The following is a 22,679-nucleotide window of genomic DNA, read 5'->3' as shown; positions in this document are numbered from 1 at the left end:
TAAAAATTGAACATCTTCCAACAGTAATATCCACAACCCCATTGTACAATTATCTAAAAGTTTCCTCACTTGAAATCATGTCAACCACTTGACCTAATCCCGACCATAATCTTTCGCAAATTAATTCCGAGAAACACCAAATAAATTGTATCGATTTTGCTAGCATTTCGACATCAGTCAACGATTCTGTGCGACAAATGGTGCGGAATGGTTCGTGTACGGATTATAATCGACATTTCGGGACCGCCGTCGATATCCTCGCGAGATTATTAACCGACAAGTATGTTCCAATTGTGTGCAGGTATCGGATCGCGGAGCACGTGTAGCATTACAAACGACAGAGGCTGGAGAGCGATAAATATTGTAAACAACGGCGGCGGCGGCAGCGATTACACGTAATTCTAGTCCGACACCTACAGTTCGTGGAACCGTGATAATTGCCACCGACGATTGTGCGATAGCTGGACGTATCGCGAAATTCGAAATACTGGCCCAAAGTCGACGGCTTAAATCAGCTGTTGAACGATCGAAGTTGCTGAAAAGAAGATGCGTTAGTTCGCCGCGCCTGGCCGATATTCGAACGCCTTGCCACCGTTATTGTTTAACCCAAGTCACGAAATGTTGTCATGCTTGAACAATTTCTCTACGTAAATACATCTTAAAAACATCTTTAACCGAAATATTTTGCAAATATAGCAAAAATAGTCACGCAGAGACTATATTGGTAACAATAAGATTAAACTGAAAATTTGAAGTGCTTTCTATTCCTGTAACATTTCAAGAATGAAAACATGCGACTTTTAGGCCTAATCTTAATCCTAATTGAATATTTTTGATTTCTCAAAAGACTGAAAATTTTCTAAGATCTGAAATATTTTAATTATTAAGTATTAAATATTGAATAGTTTAAATTTCGATTTTGGCAAGAGGTCCAGTTTAATTCGTCCACTTCGAAAGAACATTTCGTTATCGAAAGAGAATCTTTCTGTTTTGTTAGAAATATTTAATTTATTATTCTCAGTAGCATATACTTTCATTCGAAGACCAATTGGACAACGAAAAATTATTTCATCCGTAAAATTGATCTTAAAATACAGTTCTACTTTCATTGTTCCTAGATATATGCAATCGTTTATAATTTGTTATAAATCGTCGATATGAAAATCTATTTGTTATAAAAAAATCTCCAAAATGCTTGAAAACACACAACTTTAGGAAAACTTCGAAAACGTTTGCTTTTAAAAATATTATAAACATTTAACCTCATTGTCTGACAACGGCAAGACGTTCAATCGCTATTGCAAATCGCTGTCGAAACACAATCGCGTGTGCTTCGGCTCGTTATCTCGTTCGAAAAATAAGTGACAGCTGGCCAGGCGACAGCGAGCGGCTCCCGTGTGATTTTGGAATGCAAGTAAGAGGATAACACCTACCGGCTCTCACGTTAACGTCTCGGCTGTGAACTGAACCCGCTGGTGATCGCGCCAAACAGCTGTAAACCTGAGCATGAACCTCCTGACGGTAATCTTCGGCGCGGAAAGGTGGGAAGACCAAGTTTCCATTCGGTAAAACCTGCGCAGACAAATTTTTATTGAAAAGAAGCATTCGAATTCGCCGTTCATTAAAACATACAGAAACATACTGAGACATGCTAACAACACTTTGGATCAGTTCGATCGAATTTCATGTGCAAGGGTTGAACAACGAACACAATTACGAAATGTACGGTACGATTTAGAAATTGCAAAACTGATTGATCGAATTTTCTACGAATCTGCGAATAAAGCTTTTAATGAACAGTTGAAATGTCGATTCGATACAGTGAATTAATTTATGACCAAATAAACGAAGTCCAAGTAAATTAATTTAATATCAATATCAATATCAATAATAATAATTTAATATCCTCAACAGAATCAGATCATTTTTGTTTCTCTTGTATGTCTTAATTTATTTTCAGACTTTGTTAACAGAAGAATCAATTTGTATTTCGACCTGGAAAAAATGACATTAGTTAAGTTAGTTAAAAATTAATTAAAATCCTATTCAGACACAAATATTGTATATCCAATGTACATACAATTAACTGTATTGTTATAATCATTTTATTAACGATAATGATCTGCTTGGACGCAAACTATAAATATTGTTATTCGACCATTAATTTTGATCGATTACTTGACAATCAATGTTAAATTTCACATGCCTCGGTCTACAGAAAAAAAAGCCAAGAGATCTGGAGGAAGTGGTTGAAAGAAATCTGACGACAAAAATTTAGAAATAAAATTGCTGAATAATCCTATAATGTAACTCGGTCATATTTTTGCGAACGAGGTACGTCGTTCGAGTGTTAAGCGACAATTAATCCGGCCTTCCTCGTTAACCGAATCACTGACGTAAGATCGTTAATGCACCGCTAAGTAAACGACCCGTGGGTGTCGAACAGTTCTCGATAGTGGGAAGTGAATTAACGACAACCAGTCGTCCGGTTGCGAGAAAAAGGAAGTCCAATCTGGAATCCGCGACGATCGGTATTTCATTTCTTTCGCGGCGTAGGTGCTTCATGACGAGTTACGATCGGATACTCCGATCTTCCCCCTTTGCATGCGCGCGAACGCGAGTGGGTGCCGCGTGCAGCGCTTCTCAATGAGCCGCATTGTTACCACCGTCGATGATCGTACGAAGGTTCGATTTATTGAGGCGCAAATTTACTCATGTCACGACGACTAATTCTCGCAATTGTTCCGACGGAGAGATTTTATGCTTTGTCCGACTTCACGCAGATGAATCTGCCAGCGTTGAAAATGTGCCTTCATTGGAGTAATTAACGCTGTTTTTGTGTAGCGAGGCAGCCAATTGCGTGCACAACGGTGTGTACGTTAATATTCGATTATTATTTAATGTCATTTTTACTGATACTTCGTGGTCAAGTATTTTTACCAAAATTTTATCGTTATTGCAGAAAGGTGACTAAGCATAGAAATTAATTGTAAATTATAATTTTAAAGTGCCTTTTAGCCTTTTCGGTGATAATGGGATTGAATTAGAATTTTAGGTGTTTTTGAACTCTTCTGGTCATGGTAGCGTTAAGTTAACATTTTAAAAAGTTTGTTTTGACGCTTTTTTGGTAAAAATATTGTAGAATTCAAATCTTGAAAAGTTTCTTCGGTGAAAATGTCCAATTAAAATTTTAGAAGGTATCTTCCGACCCTTTTGGTAGAAATATTGTTCAATTAATCAATTAGTCAAGTTAAACATTTTAACAGGTAAAAGTCGTTCCTCTTTAGGAGAAACACTATTAAATAGAAATCAATCTGACGACCTCTTTGACAAAAATAGCGATGAATTAATATTTCAAAAGGTCTCTTTCGACCACTTTGGTAAAAATAGTGATAATATTAATATATTAGAAGGTCCCTGGACCCTCTTGGTAAGATTGTTATTAAATTAATATTTTAAAAGGTCTCCTTCGACGATTTAGGTAAACATAGTATAAAATAAAAATCGTTAAAAGGTGTCTTTCGACCTCATTACAAAAATAGTATTAAATAAAAATCATTAAAAGTCGTCTTTCCACCCCATGATAAATATAGCATTAAATAAAAGTAATTAAAAGTCGTCTTTCCACCCCGTGATAAAAATAGTATTGAGTAAAAATCGTTAAAAGTTGTCTTTCCACCCCACTATTAAAATAGCATTAAATAAAAATAATTAAAAATCGTCTTACCACCCCATGATAAAAATAGTATTAAACAAAAACAATTAAAAGTCGTCTTTCCAATTTAACCCCATGATAAAAGTAGTATTAAACAAAAATAATTAAAAATCGTCTTTCTACCCCATGATAAAAATAGTATTAAGTAAAAATAATTAAAAATCGACTTAACACCCCATGATAAAAATACTAACAAATAAAAATAATTAAAAATCGTCCTTCCACCCTATGTTAAAAATAACATTAAGTAAAAATCATTAAAAAGTGTCTTTCGATTCCATGATAAAAATACAATCAAACAAAAATCATTAAAAATCGTCCATCCACCCCATGATAAAAATACTATTAAATAAAAATCATTAAAAGTCGTCCATCCCCACCCCGTCGGTGAAAATAGTATAAAAATCCTTCACCCCGTCTCAACAATCCCTCCGCCGGCAAGCTCGTCAAACTAGAAAAACGAATACATACCTGTCGGAGTCCCGGAACGTCGCCCACAGCACTTCCGTCGGCGCGAACCCAAATAATATCCGGTTGGGGGTTTCCTCTAGCCTGGCATTCGACGACAGCACCGGTTCCGTTGGAGAAGTCAACACGATTTGGAGGTTCCTTAACAAACACGGGTCCCATAGAATCGTCGTCAGCCATAGCCACTATGAACAAAGAAGGGGGGGGGAGAGAAAAATTAGTCGGCTGATCGAGCATGTGTTTATCGTGTTTATCGCCTCGGTAACCTCGTTAAAGGAACCGAACGAAAGCAGCACACGCTAAGAGATTAATTAGTCCGAAACCGGTGTAACGGCGACGTAACTTCAGTTGCGTGTCTTTCGTTTTCGTTGGTCGGGCGTCTTCCCCAGGATACGCGACGCCCACGCTCAATTGGCGCGTCGCCAATTGCAGCAAACAACAGGTTGCCGGTCCGCTATTGAATAATATGCTATCAACGTCACGTGACCATAAGGGAGACGGTGACACGCGTGATTTGTTTTCCGTCACCGGCATCCGCGATCTCTTCTCTCGCTGGATCACACCGGCGCAACCTTCCGTTCGTCTGTCGATCCGAGAAATCGTTATCGCGATCGAACAGACCCTCGCGGTAAAAAAGCTCGTTGACTCCGACCGATATTTAAATTTTACTTTAGCGGAAAATGTAAATTAAATTTGGTGTAAGTACACTTCCTTGGATGGCCTTTAAAAATACATTACTAATTTTATATTATATAATTTAATTTTATATTAATAATTATTAATAGTAATTATATTTATATTATATACATAATATAATTAATTATATATATTTTATATATGTATAATATATATTATGTTAATTATTAACAATTACAATTATTAATCTATAATTATATTAATAATTTAATATTAATCATTTCTATCTTAACACTATCTAGCTTCTGATCATTTAATTTTTGACAATTAATTGAAATTTTCACATGCTTCATTAACATCTACAGAAAAACTGATCTGTCTAGAAGGAGTATCTTCTAAAAGATATTGCAAAAGATTAATAAATAATGATCGACAATAAGTATTATTAGCACTAATATTTTGAAAATAACGTAACAACGTTCCTAAAGTTTTTCAATCCTTTGTACTCGAATGGCGTCTCTGAGGTGCTACTAAAAATTGTTACGTTTTAAAATAATTTTGACACTATCGAACTTTTTATAATCTATCAAACTGTTAAAAGTGCAAGTTTCGCAGGCGCTAATAACTTGAATTTTCAAATTTCACGTTATACTTCAAATTAAAATAGCTTCGAGCGCAAAGGGTTGATCTTCTCATTGCTTCGTGCTTCGTCGACAAACATCTGAGCAATAATAATAATAATAATAATAATCTGTTCGTCTTGTTCTTCATGTCGTGTTACAAATGAACACCTTGTAGGTGCGGCATAAGTCCTCCAGCAATACGCTGGCTCGCACAAATTGTTTGAAGCATTTCCATTCCGCTAATAGAACGTTCTCCAACAAACACTACAAATGCGTTCCGCTGCGCTCGCCGTCGCCAGTACTTTCCGTGTTTAAACGCATATAAAGGACGGGTGCCGCGAGTTTCCAACTCTTCGCTCGCCATCTTTAACCTTAAGTACTTGGTCGACAAAATATGAGAGCAAATACGAGATACGAGGAGCCGTACACCAACTGAATACATAAAACCGTTTCCACTGATACCAACTTTTCGCATTAGATTTGCAAAGTATACTGCGGATGATTCCGTTTAAATTCATCGTTGACAGGAAAATGAACGAAGTTCCTGTAACATCTAACGGGGTAACTCATTTTCGTGCCAGATGAATGTAAACGATGTTAGCACTTATTATGAAATCACTCATATATCTTATTCGATTAAACCTGGTATTATGGTAATAATTGTCAATGAAATTAATGCATATTATATTGATACAATGTATGTTCCTTGTTTCTCAAATAGACTTAAAATCGGTTCAAGTATGTACGATAAATTCTCCCTAATTGAAACAAGAATGGACAATTATTATACAATTATTATCTGACAATTATTATACAATTATTATGTGACAATTGTTGTACAAATTATTATATAACAATTATTATACAATTATTATACAATTATTATAAAATTATTATATAACAATTACTATACAATTATTATATAACAATTATTATACAATTATTATGTGACAATTATTGTACAAATTATTATATAATAATTATTATACAATTATTATATAATTATTATATGACAATTATTATACAATTATTATATAATTATTATATGACAATTATTATACAATTATTATATGGAAAAAATGGATAACGATTATTTGAGCCTCGCGACTGGTTTTTATATTTTATATTTATTTATATTATATACATTATTTACTGTATGTGCAGAGTTGGCACTGACACGTTTCCGCACATGTTTAATAAAACTCGAACGGATTAATTAAGGTAAATGGATTAAGGTAAAACTTTATGGATAGCGAAACGACCTCAAGGATCATTGCCATATTATTTTTTAAATTTATCTTCGCTCGCGATGGTAATTAACCTATTTGCGGACGAAAAAGGTATTTCTAGTTTACTCTTTCTGATTAACTAAATTGCTCCTATTCTCTCTGGAAATTCACTGTTTGCTCTAGAAACGAACTATTTCCTGCACGAAACCAAATTATATACTGAACAATTAAATATAAAAATTGCAGAAAGGAGAAAATGTTGTGCTCAGTTCCGTGATATTACTTAAATATTATTATTTTATATGCATTAAAGCATTTTAATATTCTATTCAAGTATATAATAATAACTTCGAGTAGATCCAGTTTTAGACTTTTTAAACAATACAATTCACCAAAAATTCCTTCAATAGTGTAAAAACTGCAGAATTAAAACTTCGTTCAGGAATATTGTTACCTCTGTTTGAACCATTTTCCGTGTAAACAATTTTTAGAAAAACGTTTCTTTAGAGAGAAGTTCTTATTTTATTTCGTTCTTCTATACGACAATAAAAAAAATAAGATTGTTTAAACTCTTTACAATAAAATTGTGTATATTATTTCAATAATTATAATATTCTAATAATTGTATATATTATATATAAAATACAATAAAGTTGTATTTTTACATCAATCAATAGAATTACCTATTCGAACTATCAAATCGTACAAATTGCTTGTCTCTCGACGAATTCGCATAAACGGAGTTTCACTGTATCATTATCAGTAGCAATTTTCAGTGGCGCCTCAGAGTCGCCACTCGAGTGCAAAGGGTTAATAACACGGGTCTCGAGAAAATCGGCATCGGCGATGGGTTCCCGCGGGCCCGATCGGTGCCGTTCAGAGCGTGATTTATTCTTAGGCCAGTATGCACTCGGTTTACGCGTGTTTACGATTATACAAGAGCTCATTGTGCCACTTTCTTCCCGCGTAACCGCATGCCGGCTTAACCGCGCCGGGAACGGATAAGCTCGGCCACGGGCCGTCGTAAAATCGAGTTACGAAGAGAACCGGTTCGCGAACCCAACAGTACACGCTCGCGGACCGGCAACGTGAGCGACGGAAGGTGCGCTCAGGTACCGGCGAACAGGTGTTCCGAAACATTTGTCGCACCGGGATTCGAGTCTGCGCACTGATTGTCCTTGCAAACGCGTCGTTTTCGTCCTTGCAATCGCGCGAATTCGACCGCGACGACGTGTTATGATCCACGGATAGACAACGGATTCGTACGCAAAATGAAAATTGTATTAATTAATTTCAGAATACAGAAGCTACATAGACGTTTATTTATGAATTTATTTATTTCGCGAATTATGTTATCGAGTTGGAAATGAAACAACAGTAATTTTAATACTAGAAGCCACATAGACGTTTATTTATGAATTTATTTATTTCGCGAGTTATGTTATCGAGTTGGAAATGATACAACAGTAATTCTAATAATAGAAGCTACATAGACATTTATTTATGAATTTATTTATTTCGCGAATTATCTTATCGAGTTGGAAATGAAACAACAGTAATTTTAATACTAGAAGCCACATAGACGTTTATTTATGAATTTATTTATTTCGCGAATTATGTTATCGAGTTGGAAATGATACAACAGTAATTTTAATACTAGAAGCTATATAGACATTTATTTATTTATTTATTTATTTCGCACATTATGTTATCGAGTTGGAAATGATGCAACGGTAATTTTAATACTAGAAGCCACATAGACGTTTATTTATGAATTTATTTATATCGCGAGTTATGTTATCGAGTTGGAAATGATACAACAGTAATTTTAATAATAGAAGCTACATAGACATTTATTTATGAATTTATTTATTTCGCGAATTGTCTTATCGAGTTGGAAATGAAACAACAGTAATTTTAATACTAGAAGCTATATAAACATTTATTTATTAATTTATTTATTTCGCGAATTATCTTATCGAGTTGGAAATGAAACAACAGTAATTTTAATACTAGAAGCTATATAAACATTTATTTATTAATTTATTTATTTCGCGAATTATCTTATCGAGTTAGAAATAATACAACAGTAATTTTAATACTAGAAGCTATATAGACATTTATTTATTAATTTATTTATTTCGCGAATTATGTTATCGAGTTGGAAATGATGCAACGGTAATTTTAATACTAGAACTACCGCGCCCTAAACGTGACTAATGCTAATTGTTTTATAACAATGACAAGATTGGATTTGTTTGAACTTTCTACGATTTTTATTGCGATATATGCTCGCATGAAGAAGTTCATGTGAAAATTGTTGACGAAAACATTTTCATAGTATCAAGAATTGTAAAAAAAAGAAACCAGGAACTAGTCGTTTTGATTGGTTTGTTAGTTCTAGTGTTAATTCTTTAAATTGTTTTATTCTGTTGCATTTGACCTACTCTTTTTGGCATAAATCCGTCTAATCTGCATTCTACTTTTATAACTGTTAGTAATATTTTTACGATACAGTTTTTAGTATTTAGTATTTTAGTACAGTAACGTACACTGTACTAATTGCAATAATTTTTCAGGTCAAAGGTATTCAGACAACAAGCGACTCTGAGATTGCATAAAATACACAGTGCATACTGTAAGTAACGTATACCATTTGTTACCTGAATACTCTTCAAAAAATGATTTATTTGTGACGCCGAGTCAACAGAAAAATGTGCGGAAAATATAAAATCTACAAATGTTCAAGACAGTTCTGTAAATCCGAAAACCTCTATGTGCAAGAATTGAAGAAATAAATGCCACTAAATGTACAAATCGCTGTACAAATTAACAAAGCTAAAATTTGCAACAGTAATTAAGTGATATACTTAAGTATACTTTCTGTATGCTAACTTCAAACAAAACTACTCGGTCCAACATCCAAAAAATATCCAAATCCTTCGGAACCGATTTCAAAAAAGTTATTCCGTTCGAAAACGCGTCGGCGTACTTTCTAAAGCGACTGTACATTATCAGTGACAATTGCGGCTAAAAAAAACGGACTTTCAAGTTCGACGAAAAAATCGTGCCAGCAGCCGCATACATCCGATACTGCCGCAGTGAAAGTATTACTGTGCTAAAAAGAAAAAAAAAGCAGAGATCAGAGAAGCGTACTTTCTCAGCATTCGGCGCGGCGCGGCAGTCAATTCGGACGCAGGAATTCGATAACATTCCCGGTAAAAAAAAAAGCGCTCGAGGATCCACTCGGCGCGGGTTGAATGAACACCCGTGTGTGTTCATTAACATTGGCACTCGCGGAGAGGCGGCAATGGCTGGAAAAGGTCGAAGGCACATTGATCAGTGACCCGATCCCGGCGAGCCATTTTTCGCAAAGTTGCCGGCGTTACGCGCTCGCGATCAAAGACGAGATTCTGCGCGCGGTCGATAACCAGCCCGTAATCTATATATAGGCAGGCTTCCGAACGACCGGACACGCTGCATCGAATGCATTTCTAGCAAACGTACGCGAACGTATGCGCGAGACTGCGATGATATGCTCGTATCTCGCATCGCCGGCCGGCGACGACTCGCGACCGCGTTTACGCGTGTCGGTGCTGGAAAGATCGTGACGATCATAGTGATCGGGGATCCTCAAAAGCTCGGACACCGCGACCACGGTGTCCATGAAACGAGCACGCTGGAAGGGACGCGTGTAGCATACTCGTTTTCGAATTTGACTCGTTTTATGGCAGCCAAGCTAACTGGTTTGTCTCGTTTTATAAAAAGTATTGAGACTGTATTTATTTAGACTTTCTGCAATTTTTATTGTAATATACGCTCGAACGAAGATATTTAGTCAATCATTTTTCATTGTGTTCTTGCTAATTGTTTTAACAATTTGATCGGCGACGGTGCGTTTAGCGTTAATCGCTAAAACATTCGAGTAGCTTTTAAAAGGAAATAACTTGTATCAAAAATAAACTGAATGACATGAATTGTTTTTTAAATGTTCGAAGGACTAGCTTGCTAGACAACGTCTAAAAAGATTGTTTTTTCAATTGCAATCAGTTAGAACGACGAACAGAAGACCGTAACTTTTGTCACTCAAATTAATTACAATTTTTGACAAACCTCGTGGAATTTAATTTTTTATATCATTCCAATTAATTACAATTTTTGAAGGAGGAAACATTTAGATTAATAAACTTTCGAACCGTTTAACAGATTTACCGCGATTGTTGTCGCGATAGGAGCAACTTAAAACGGCGAACAAATGATCGATGCGCTATTTTTAACCTGCTGAAGTGATAAAATAAAGAATTTAACGTATATCCGGCACCTATTTTTTGCAACCGGTGCAGGCAATTTACATTTTGCATGAAGACGCGCAGTCTAATCACAATTGTCAACGAACCTGCCGAATGACACAATGAAACTAAACGCTTCGAATGGAACAGAGAGATTAGGAACGTTACGCGTGTGACTCATGAAATTGTGTTTACGCGTGTCGGAGCTAGAATGCTCGTGACGATCATAGTAATCGGGGATCCTGGAAAGCTCGGACACGGCGAGCATTGTAGCCACGAAACGAGCATGCTCGGAGCGGCGTGTAACGTGCCCGTTTTTGAATTTAATGAATCTAATATGCGCCGAGTGGGTGAAACCGTGTCAACGGCGATAAACGGGCCGTCTAAAGCGGGAAACGTGACGTCGATGGAAACACTGCTGACAGGAAGTCGCAGGAAATTCCTGAGCCGGAGTCGAACGTGGATTTGTTTGGTTTAACCCTCGGGAAAAGAGGTCCACGGGTTTTGAGGAACCGGGAAACCCTGAGGCTTGTGGCCCGAGCGATCTTTTCGATCGATTAAATTCCAAAGCGGCTTTTGTTGCAGTAAGTTCTCCCGAATTGACGCTCAGATTGTGCACAAAAATGGGTAGTTAAGTTGTTCGAGCATTGCGGCCCGTTTTTATGGTGACACTCGATAACTATCGATAGCTAATCGGCTCGATTTATCGTATCTCCTCTTCCAAAATTGTCCTGAGAATTTACTGTAATTTATTCATTTACTTTAATTACTTGTATAACAGGTGCATTACAATAATCTTATAATCTTCTCGATCGATTAAATTCTAAAGCGGCTTTTGTTGCAGTAAGTTCTCCCGAATTGACGCTCGGATTGTGCACAAAAATGGGTAGTTAAGTTGTTCGAACATTGCGGCCCGTTTTTATGGTGATACTCGATAACTATCGATAGCTAATCGGCTCGATTTATCGTATCTCCTCTTCCAAAATTGTCCTGAGAATTTACTGTAATTTATTAATTTACTTTAATTACTTGTATAACAGGTGCATTACAATAATCTTATAATCTTCTCGATCGATTAAATTCTAAAGCGGCTTTTGTTGCAGTAAGTTCTCCCGAATTGACGCTCGGATTGTGCACAAAAATGGGTAGTTAAGTTGTTCGAGCATTGCGGCCCGTTTTTATAATGACACTCGATAACTATCGATAACTAATCGGCTCAATTTATCGTATCGCCTCTTCCAAAATTGTCCATTTTGTGCACAAATCTGAGAATTTAATAATTTATTAATTTACTTTAATTACTTGTATAACAAGTGCATTACAATTTCTGTTTCGCACAGAAATCCGCGGTCTGGTGATAATAAATATAACCCATGGGTGCTTCGAAAAAGAAAAGCTGATTCGATAAAAAAAAAGAGAAAAATTAAACTGAAGAAAAATAATAATTGACACATGTACATATAATTCTTGATCGAAGTTGTCACGCTTAAAAAAAGACACTTAATCAACTGTGTTGTTGGCGGACCGCGGATCTTTATGCGGAATAAAAATTTTGTTCGGCAATCGTATAAAACGAGAGTTAAATAAACTCGTATTTGTTCGTTTAATAGTTTCAATGAATTGAAAATAACGTAGCGACATTCTTAAATTAGAAGAATTAGAATTCTTAGATTCTCTCTCTATTAGAATTAAATTCTTTGTTATTGGTATTTTGTATTTCTCTCGTTAATGTTTGCAATAAATCCATAAATGCATGTGTCGCCTATTAAGAATACAGATTTACCAGTGCAACCGCAAACTGAGTCATCGGGTGACACAGTTCCCGACACTGACTTCTAGTTTTACACAGCAACAAGATGCAAGTGGCAGAAAGAAAGTCGTCGTATCATGTTATGTGGGTCAAGTTGACCCGGCTGAAAAATGTGGAAGAACGCGAAAGTGCTATCGGATGTTCGTTACTCTAAAAGTCTGGAGAAGTGAATAAAATCACTCGATAAGAGGATAGCGTCTTATTCCTTGAGAAAGTGGGGCAGGTTTTTGTGTGAGAAATCAGTCTTTTCGCGTAGATTTGATTTTATCTAAAAATTACCAGAGATTTTTCGTTGAGAAAGGAAATCGATATTTGCATTAATTATGAATGTACAGGATGTCTCGAAAATATTTGCACAGTGCAACTGGACTGTGCACCTTCATGACAGGTGCAGTAAAATATAAAACTGCATTCGTGTTGCCAAATATTAATAGCATTTTTTCACTTAGTTTTACTACAAAGTATGTCATAAACTTCGATATGAGAAATGTATTATTTATTTATATTTTTTATTCGGCACACTTTTCAGGTAAATTATAATATAATTTTGTTCTTCAATTCCCCAAGCAATTTACAATTATTAATTCTTTCAATATCATTTTTCAATGTTCCTTTCAGAATTATATTTAAACGAAATTAAAGAAGAGAAAGTAGATAATAACTATCTAAATTAACGACGAAGAAAGACAAACAGAATGATATGATTTTCCTGGTAAGAAGCTGATGCAATAGAAAAGATACCGATGACTTCACCGTTTTTTATGCGAATTGAAACAGCAGTGGAACTACAATTGACTATACTGTACATGTACTATTCCTGTAAGTAAATTTTGTCGAAATTTCGTGCATATTAAATTTGCCTTATAAACTCAGATAAAGAATTTCCAAGATATGAGTTTCTTATTTATTTGCCATTGCAAGTAATAGCAAAATAAAAAAAAAAAGATTTTATAGACACTGTGTAACAGGCTGGTTCTGTCATCTAAAAAAAAAATCAAGACATTCAGTCCACCTTTAAAAAGACTATTCCGTTTGAAAGGATGCCCGCATATATAATAAATTCTCCCTAATTGACGAAAACCTAATTCTCCGATTGTGCACGAAAAAATGGGCAATTTGGGAAGAGAAGATACGATTATTCGAGCCCTGCGGCTCGTTTCAATAGTCCCCAATTGTCAACAACTATATTATTTATAATATATAATACTACTTTATTATAATATTATTTACAATATTATTTCAAATATTAATATATTAATATATATATAATATTTACAATATTATTTCAAATATTAATATATTAATATATATAATATATATAATATTTACAACATTATTTCAAATATTATAGTATTCGTCGTCGACCGTGCATATTCAAACAAAACACGTCGGATTGACGGCGCGTTAAAGAAAATACACTGTGGACCAACCCAGATCCACCAAGCCCAAACACAAAACCCTGGCATAAGCGAGAATTACCCTAACCCATAGCCAGTGCCTCGCGACACTCGGTCAACATGGACTCATTGTGCCTCGTCGCAGCGTTCTCTTCCGTTCTCGAAACGTCGCAGTAGATTCCCTTTCATTCCATGTAGAGACGAAGGATCCCTGACATCATCGGATCCAAGATTTCTACATTCCATAGGCAGCAACTGAAAGAGGTCTCGGCGGCCGCTGAATCATCTCGTAGCATGACGGCCGCGATGGAAGATTCACCTGGCCGCCCCGGCAAAATGCGATTCTCTTTCAGAGACGGGCGTCCGTTCGGGGAACAGCAGCTGTTCCTTTCCCTCGGCTCCCTCCGCGGTTCCCTTCTTGGACCACACGTTTTCTTGGTCTTTTCTTCGGCAGCTGCACTCCGGGCTCCGTTTCTACCTACGCCATCGTGGACCTTTCACGACGGCACGGATTCGAGACGCCGGGCAAGAGCGGCCGGGGATGGAGATTGCATCGACAGCTGCGGCGCCCGATTTCCTGTCCTCTTCCTACCTTCCTTTCCGTTTCGGAGAACATTTCGGAGCCGTGCTCTGCTTCACGAGACGAATTAAGAACTCCTGACCTAATTATTTCGCGATCCAGGATCCGTAACATTTCAATAGTTTAAATAATGTTTGAGCAATCGGGCGAAATTGTCATATCTCGATAGCTTCGAAGGAAAGAGATAAATTGGTTCTTTCACGTAACAGAAATTAATTATTGATTGTAAGTTAAAAGTAGACGCTTCGATGAGTATCCGAGAATTTTTTCAGATTTTTTTGAAGCCTGGAACGATAGAAAATCGAGCTCGGGATTAGGAAGACCACAAAATGTGATTGTCTTTATGCGATGCTAATTTTTGATTGTAGTGAATTAAATAGCTATTTTCTGTTATTTAATTTTGGTTAAAGGCGATTTTACGACCATAAATTTTATTTGAAAAATAAGAAATTGAACATGTTTGTGTAGAATCTGTACGTCAATTAGGGAGAATTTACTGTATTCCCGAATTTTTCAGTTCAACCATAAATATCATAAATACAATTTAACCGTAAATATCGTAAATGCAATTTAACAGCAAATACTAGAAATATAATTTAACTGCAAATAGAAGAAATACAATTTAACCATAAATAGCAGAAATACAATTTAACCGTAAACAGTAGAAATACAATTTAATCATAAATATCAGAAATACAATTTAACCGAAAATACCAGAAATACGATTTAACTGCAAATAGAAGAAATACAATTTAACCACAAATAGCAGAAATACAATTTAACCGTAAACAGCAGAAACACAATTTAACCGTAAACAGCAGAAATACAATTTAACCGAAAATACCAGAAATACAATTTAACTGTAAATAGAAGAAATACAATTTAACCACAAATAGCAGAAATACAATTTAACCGTAAACAGCAGAAATACAATTTAACCGTAAACAGCAGAAATACAATTTAACCGAAAATACCAGAAATACAATTTAACCGCAAATAGAAGAAATACAATTTAACCACAAATACCAGAAATACAATTTAACCGTAAACAGTAGAAATACAATTTAACCGTAAACGGTAGAAATACAATTTAACCACAAATAGCAGAAATACAATTTAACCACAAATGCCAAAATTACAATTCAACCACAAATACCAGAAATACAATTTAACCGTAAACAGCAGAAATACTATTTAACCATAAATAGCAGAAATACAATTTAACCACAAATTCCAGAAATACAATTTAACCATAAATAGCAGGAATACAATTTAACCACAAATACCAGAAATACAATTTAACCGTAAGCAGTAGAAATACAATTTAACCGTAAATACCAGAAATACGATTTAACCCTAAATACCAGAAAAACAATTCAACCGTAATGTATCTTTCTTATAAACGTATCATCATAATCACAAATAATCATAAATAATCACAGATGTATCTTTACAATCTGAACAATCGTAAATTACCAATCTAATGTCAACACCAGAAAATCCTAATAACGTTCAGTTCGTTCAGCGTGTTAACAAACAATCCTTTCATTTCGTACGATTAAGAAAGTCTTGTTACGAAAGGTTATGGCAGTGTCCACGAGCACGTATCTGTGCAAAATATGTCTCTTAACTTCTCGTCGATAAATGCATACAAATTTCATGAAAATCGAATAGGCGTTGGCTTAGGAACAACGGCGCCTATCATTTACCGCGCGCAATATCCCGATTGTTAAAAATCCGAATCGGGATTGGTGCCGGAGGGCGTGACGCAAATATCCAGCGAGAAAAGGGGCAAGATCATTAACGTTCGGAATTAACGAGGGTCGATCTACATACTTTGCACAGATGCTTCTCGCTCGCGGCCGAGGGCGCAAGAAACGCTGAAAAATCCGAGCTTTTGGGCTTGAGGGAATCTCGCCGGTCGCGTGTGACGTCAAACCGTTCGTTCCCAATAAAAACCGGGCCCCTCCTTGCTAAAAACTATCTAACGATCGCGCAACGTTGACAGACATCGGAACGGTTGGCAGATTCAACGAATCGCCCAGTCGTTGGTCTTCCTATTGATCGAGCGTGCAGCGTGCAGCGTGCCTACGCTTGCAAATTGCGAATCGCCTTCGCGTAAGGGTGGCGCGCGTAATTATAGACTGAAAGTAACTTTTGTATTGTTACCGATAGCCAAACGAAAACTTGTTTATTTTTGTTTTCTATCGTTTCGAATATAGTAATATACGAACGTGGTATTCTGTTCATTTTTAAATATACAATTATACATAATATAATAATATATAATAATAATATATATAATAAAATATATATAATAATAATATCTATAATAATAATATCTATAATAAAATATATATAATAATAGTATGTATAATAAAATATATATAATAATAATAAGTTAAAATATAATTAACTTCTGGTAGTTCAATGAAGATTCTCTGCGAGACAATTTCTATATCTGTACAGCGGTGTGAATAATTATAAATTCAAAGTAACTTTAACATTTTTACGGATATTTAAACGAAAACCACGAAAAATATTTGTATATTTCTACATTAGAATTAATAGAAAATAGATTAATACACCAAAGGTGTAAAAAGTTACTTCCAGCCTTTAATTATTCGCACCCCATTATGCAAATATAGCAATTGTCTCGCAGAGAATCTTCACAAAATTACGCGAGAAATTGATTATAAAATATCGAATTGTTAAGTTAATTTGAAATTGTGTTAAATTTGCAAATCCAGTGCCCTAAATGTGTTCAATTTCGCCCGGTTTTCGTGCGCTAAATGAAGTAATGATGATCCGTAGGCTCGTCAGGTCTCGTCGTGCCTCTTTAGCTACTTCCAGTAGCAATTTTTTACGAGCGACACTTAAGCACTTGACCCAAATCTTCGCCGATACTTATTCGCGCGAGACACGTTCGTTTTCTTAGATACATCGCCGTGCAATCGAACAAAAACTATTCGACTCGGTTTGAACAAGAATTAAAGACACGACTGGCTGTCACATGCAGATTCTTGCATAATTAAGAATACGTACGTATTGTTAAATGTACAATCTTACATAAGTAAATATGCGCATGTTGTTAAATGTGTGTTTCACCTATTGTTAAATATGCATTTATTAAATATCTCTTAATCGATACGTATTTCCAAATAATGTTCCTATTGTTAAATATGGCTTATTCAATATGTATTGTCTAACAACGTACCTATTGTTGAATATGTATTTCCTAACAATGTATCTATTGTTGAATATATATTTCCTAACAATCTACCTATTGCTAAATCAATATTTCTTAACAATGTACCTATTGCTAAATCAATATTTCCTAAATATGTGCCTACTGTTAAATCAATATTTCCTAAATATGTATCCATTGTTAAATATGCATTTTCTAAATATGTATCTATCGACAAATAAACATCATTGATGAATAAATACGCGTTTCCCAAATATGTAATTATTGTTAAGCATTAATTTCCTAAATACGTCACACGCGTATTTGCTAAATATCGTTAAATAGAATACGCAAAAGATCTAAACCAACCTCATCCCCGACTGCTCGAGCTGACATTGAATAAATAAACAAGCTGCCCCCTATTTTTAACGCTCGTGTAAATAATTCAATTGGCAGTCGCGTTAACTCTTCCGATCGAATAATCGCCGCGAGGGATGGCGTCAGTCGATTTACGATGAATCGTGGACACAATGCCCAAGGAACGTGTCATCCGGAAGATTATTAAGCGAAAGATGAATTACTGCGTCAGCTGCTGGCTCGGCAGCAGCTTGCACCGCGTCACACGTTCTCAATGCATAAACGATTAGATAGGCAAGATACAACGCAGCGACGCACGCTCGCGAATGGTTAGCGTGCTTCGAGCATCGGCCACTTCCTCTTTCGGCCAGACAGAAACAGAGATTCGTTTCCGGATAAGTGCTCCATTAACAGAAAGCTTCCTTTCTTTTTGGAGTAATTAACACGTTGCGATCTTTAAGCCGACTATACTGTAAATTCTTCCTAATTGACGCCCAGATTGTGCACAAGAATAGGCAATTTTGTTACACAATTATTATATGGAAAAAAATAGACGACGATTAGTCGAGCCTTGCGGCTCGTTTTTTTATAGTTTCATATAGAATAAGAAATAAAATAATATTATTTATTGGATAATCATGTCTCCTCTTTCCAGATTGTCCATTCTTGTGCGCAATCTGGGCGTCAATTAGGGAGAATTTACTGTAAACAGTTCTTGATATTAACTGCTATTATGTATAATTGATTATATGTACAATTAATTATATATTACAATTATTATATTGATATCGTATTAAACTGCTATTGATATTAATTGCTAGACTGCACATTTCATGCATTCGTGGGAAGAATAGAGTATAGGTGAAATAAAGAATACAGAAAAAATTAAAAGAAACTAAAAATCTTGATGCGTTAATTACAACTTATTAAAATTATTCGAGAGGAAGGCAAGACTGCACTTGGCTCCTACGTCTTGCAATTGACGCAGACAATTTTTATTTTGCACCAAGATCCTCAGTCTATTAATTGTTGCTTTCAGATTTATTGTAATTGTTTTCTCATTTTTTGAAATTTATCGTCGCATCGATGTAAAGTTGTCAAATTTATCGTACAACGAATGACATAATCTTAAAATGGCACGTAACAAGTCGATGGTCAATCATTTTAGTAAATTAATATTTATGATGCATATGAAATTGCACAAAATTCACAGTCTAATTATAAAGTGTTTCTTTTTATCGCGCAACGCTGTCTTCTTCGTCGCCATTTCTCAAACTAATGTTGTAATTAAACAAACAGGAGTGTACTATCTAAATACGTCGGACGTTTATCATGATTCATTCTCTGTTAGTCATTATCGGATTACTATACTAAAGTGATACGATAACTCGCGCCGATCTTTACGCCCTGAACATTCGCTTTGCTATCTGAAATCTTTCATTAGACCCGCCCGACCAATTAAGACTTATTTTATAGTTGGTGATCATCGAATCTATGAATACATTATTTGCAATATTATTTCAAATATTATTATTTGATACGATAATATAATAACAATTGATATAATAATTAATAAAATATTAATCATTCGAAATATTATCACAAGTAACGTGCTATCTTATTTTATAATTATTTCCGTGGCTGCAATCACTTTCGGAATAACATTGTTTGAAATAACACGTTTCAAATAACACGTTACTTTATTTTATACTAAATAATCATCACTAAAATAATCATTCGAGGCAATTACGAAATTCTTCTTGGAAATAGTAGGGTGATTTAATTATCAGCTCCGAGCGTGATTTATACTGACATACTGATTGACATTTCTGCGAGATAAGAGGAACATTCTGCTGAACGATTATTTTTCTTCGCGACGATACACTGGTCGCACTCGCATAAAAATCTCTCAAGGATGTATATACTTTTTGAAGGAAGTCTATTCGCTGAATGTTATTTCAAGGATTATATTATCTTTACGAAGACAGACTTTCGCGCTCAAAGCAAATCGACGCAGATACTTTTTAGAACAAAATCCTTTCGTCGCACATTATTTTTAGAATTATTTCTTCCATCATTCGCCTCTCGTCGCGTTTACAATAAAAAAGTAACGAAACAGTTCATTAATTTTACTTTTACTTTTAACCCCTGACGGTCCAATGCCGCCGTGCACGCGACAGAGATCAATAAAACCGTAATAAAATCTGGCAGGAAACTTCGTACGAACAGACACGACTGTTTCGACGAAAATGTATCAATGAAGCATTATTAAAAAATGCACATTTCTTTTCTATATTTGACGCAAAGATCTCTACTACAAAATTTCTCTTCGTATGAAAAACAGCTTGAAATTGGCGGTATATTAAAAAATTTGGTCCGCTAAGATTTAATCCTATTCCTTTGGTATTTATATTTCCATTTCCATTGCGTTCACTATCGAACGAACGATTTTCTCATTTTCAGTTCGAATGAAATTCGTCGGATCTACTATTCAGAACGTTGCACGACGTGCAACGCTGCAGCTTTCGCGTTATTCTCGAACTCACCATTTGTCATCGCCGTTAGTGCCAGTAGTATCATAGTCGTAATAAAGTTGGGTATAGTAAACCCTCCTCCCTGAGGATTACGCCACATCTTGATCCCGGTCTTCTCAGACGCACTGATTTTCGCCTGACGTCGCACAGAAACAAAAAAAGATGAACACACAACTCGAACGAGGATCGCTCGAGAACCCGCGTCTCGAAATTGATCGCAACAGCCGCGCTGATTCTTCCGGGCCGGATGCAACGCGAAAGAAACGAACGAGCCACGTCCTAAATCGCGTTTAAGTCGCGCTTCCCGTCGGCCACGAGGACCCGTGGCTCCCGCCTACTATGCATGCGGTCACTATGCTCGAATCGCGACGACCTTTCAGGGGGTTCAAGGCCGACCGGGTTGATTCGGTGCGGCCGGCTCCTCGTCACGGCGATCGTCAACCCTTGAATGAAACACGGGAAACGGTTTCCGTGATCCCGTGAACAAAAAATCGGCATGCGTTGGACGCGGCGCGAGAGCTGCGCATGCTTTGCAAACAGAAGCTCATTGATCATCGGTCGTACTTGACAGTTACCTGTGTTTCTACATTTTCATACGACCGACACGCTACTCTGCGGCCATCGAGAATTAGCATAGCGCGAGCAAACGAACGAAAATCGCCGGGCAAAAGCGACGGGGATCGGGGTTAAGCGTGATCAGCTGATCAGGGATGGGCGAAACTTGAAGGGGGTGCGAATGCAAGCAAGCTGCAGATTTCAGGAATTTACAGAAAAATTGGGTAGTTGTAATTTAAAGTGGTGGAATGATTGAAAGGATTTGGGGATGTCGATATGTTATTTTTAATCTAGTAAATGGTTATTAAAAGAATTAAGTAGGTGGTTGGTTTCTATTTTTTGTAGTCGATGCAGACGATTTTTATTGTACACTGAATAGGCTGACATTTAGCTCGGTGTATTACTTTTAATCTAGTAAATGGTTATTAATAGAATTAACCAGATGATTGATTTCTATTTGTTGTAGTCGATGCAGACAATTTTTATTGTACACTGAATAGGTTAAAATTAAGCTTGACGTATTATTTTTAATCTAGTAAAGGATTATAAAAAGAATTAACTAGATGGTTGGTTTCTATTTTTTGTAGTCGACGCAGACAATTTTTATTGTACACTGGAGGTATTATTTGTAATCTAGTAAATGATCATAAAAAGACTGAACTGGATGGTTGCTTTCTATTTGTTATAATCGATGCAGACAATTTTTATTGTACACTGAATAGGCTAAAATTTAGCTCGACGTATTATTTTTAATTTATTAAATGATTATTAAAAGATTTAATTTAATAGTTGGTTTCTCTATCTATTGCAAACGATGCAGACAATTTTTATTACAAACTGGCTTGCCAAAATTGGCAAGTATATTAATTGGAATGCCTATCTTCCAGCAGTGACAATGATTTTTCGTTTATTAAATAGAAGCGTCTAAAATTCACTTCGTATAAACAGAGTATACGTATATACAGTGTACGGGGAGGGGGTGTGAATAATTATACCCTCGAAGTAACTTGCGCATTTTTATCCGACCGAGACATTAACACGAAACGCCATAATCCTACATTGGAAAACATCGAAACCTGTGAATACATATATCTGTTTTCTCGGGTTTTCTTTCCCGCATCCGTGAAAATGTAAAAGTTACATCGAACCAGCGATCGCGGAGACCACTGTGTGAACGTGGTCGACGTGAACGGAGAGCAACGGTAAACGATCCGGAACAGTCTGCACCGAACTCGAAACATCGTTTCAGCCATCCCTGTCCGCGGCGTATCCCGAACAAAAACCGCACCAGCAATCTGC

At 35.9% G+C, this 22,679-nt stretch overlaps 1 protein-coding gene across 45 annotated transcripts in view; it reads right to left on the bottom strand.

Annotated features, from left to right (window-relative positions):
• Positions 1-22,679, bottom strand: part of Dscam1 (Down syndrome cell adhesion molecule 1) — a 171,053-nt gene that overhangs the window by 145,499 nt on the left and 2,875 nt on the right. For all 45 annotated transcript variants that reach the window (XM_033470791.2, XM_076518833.1, XM_076518815.1 and 42 more), the window contains exons 2-4: positions 20,838-20,961; positions 4,187-4,368; positions 1,434-1,572 (exon numbers count right to left, since the gene is read on the bottom strand). In XM_033470791.2, the coding sequence (XP_033326682.1) occupies positions 1,434-1,572; positions 4,187-4,368; positions 20,838-20,925 (409 nt within the window). In that variant the 5' untranslated portion in view covers positions 20,926-20,961. The remainder of the gene's footprint in view (positions 1-1,433; positions 1,573-4,186; positions 4,369-20,837; positions 20,962-22,679) is intronic.

Source organism: Megalopta genalis, chromosome 2, assembly GCF_051020955.1.
Source record: "Megalopta genalis isolate 19385.01 chromosome 2, iyMegGena1_principal, whole genome shotgun sequence".
Lineage (NCBI taxonomy): Eukaryota > Metazoa > Arthropoda > Insecta > Hymenoptera > Halictidae > Megalopta > Megalopta genalis.
This window is presented reverse-complemented; position numbering and strand designations above follow the sequence as displayed.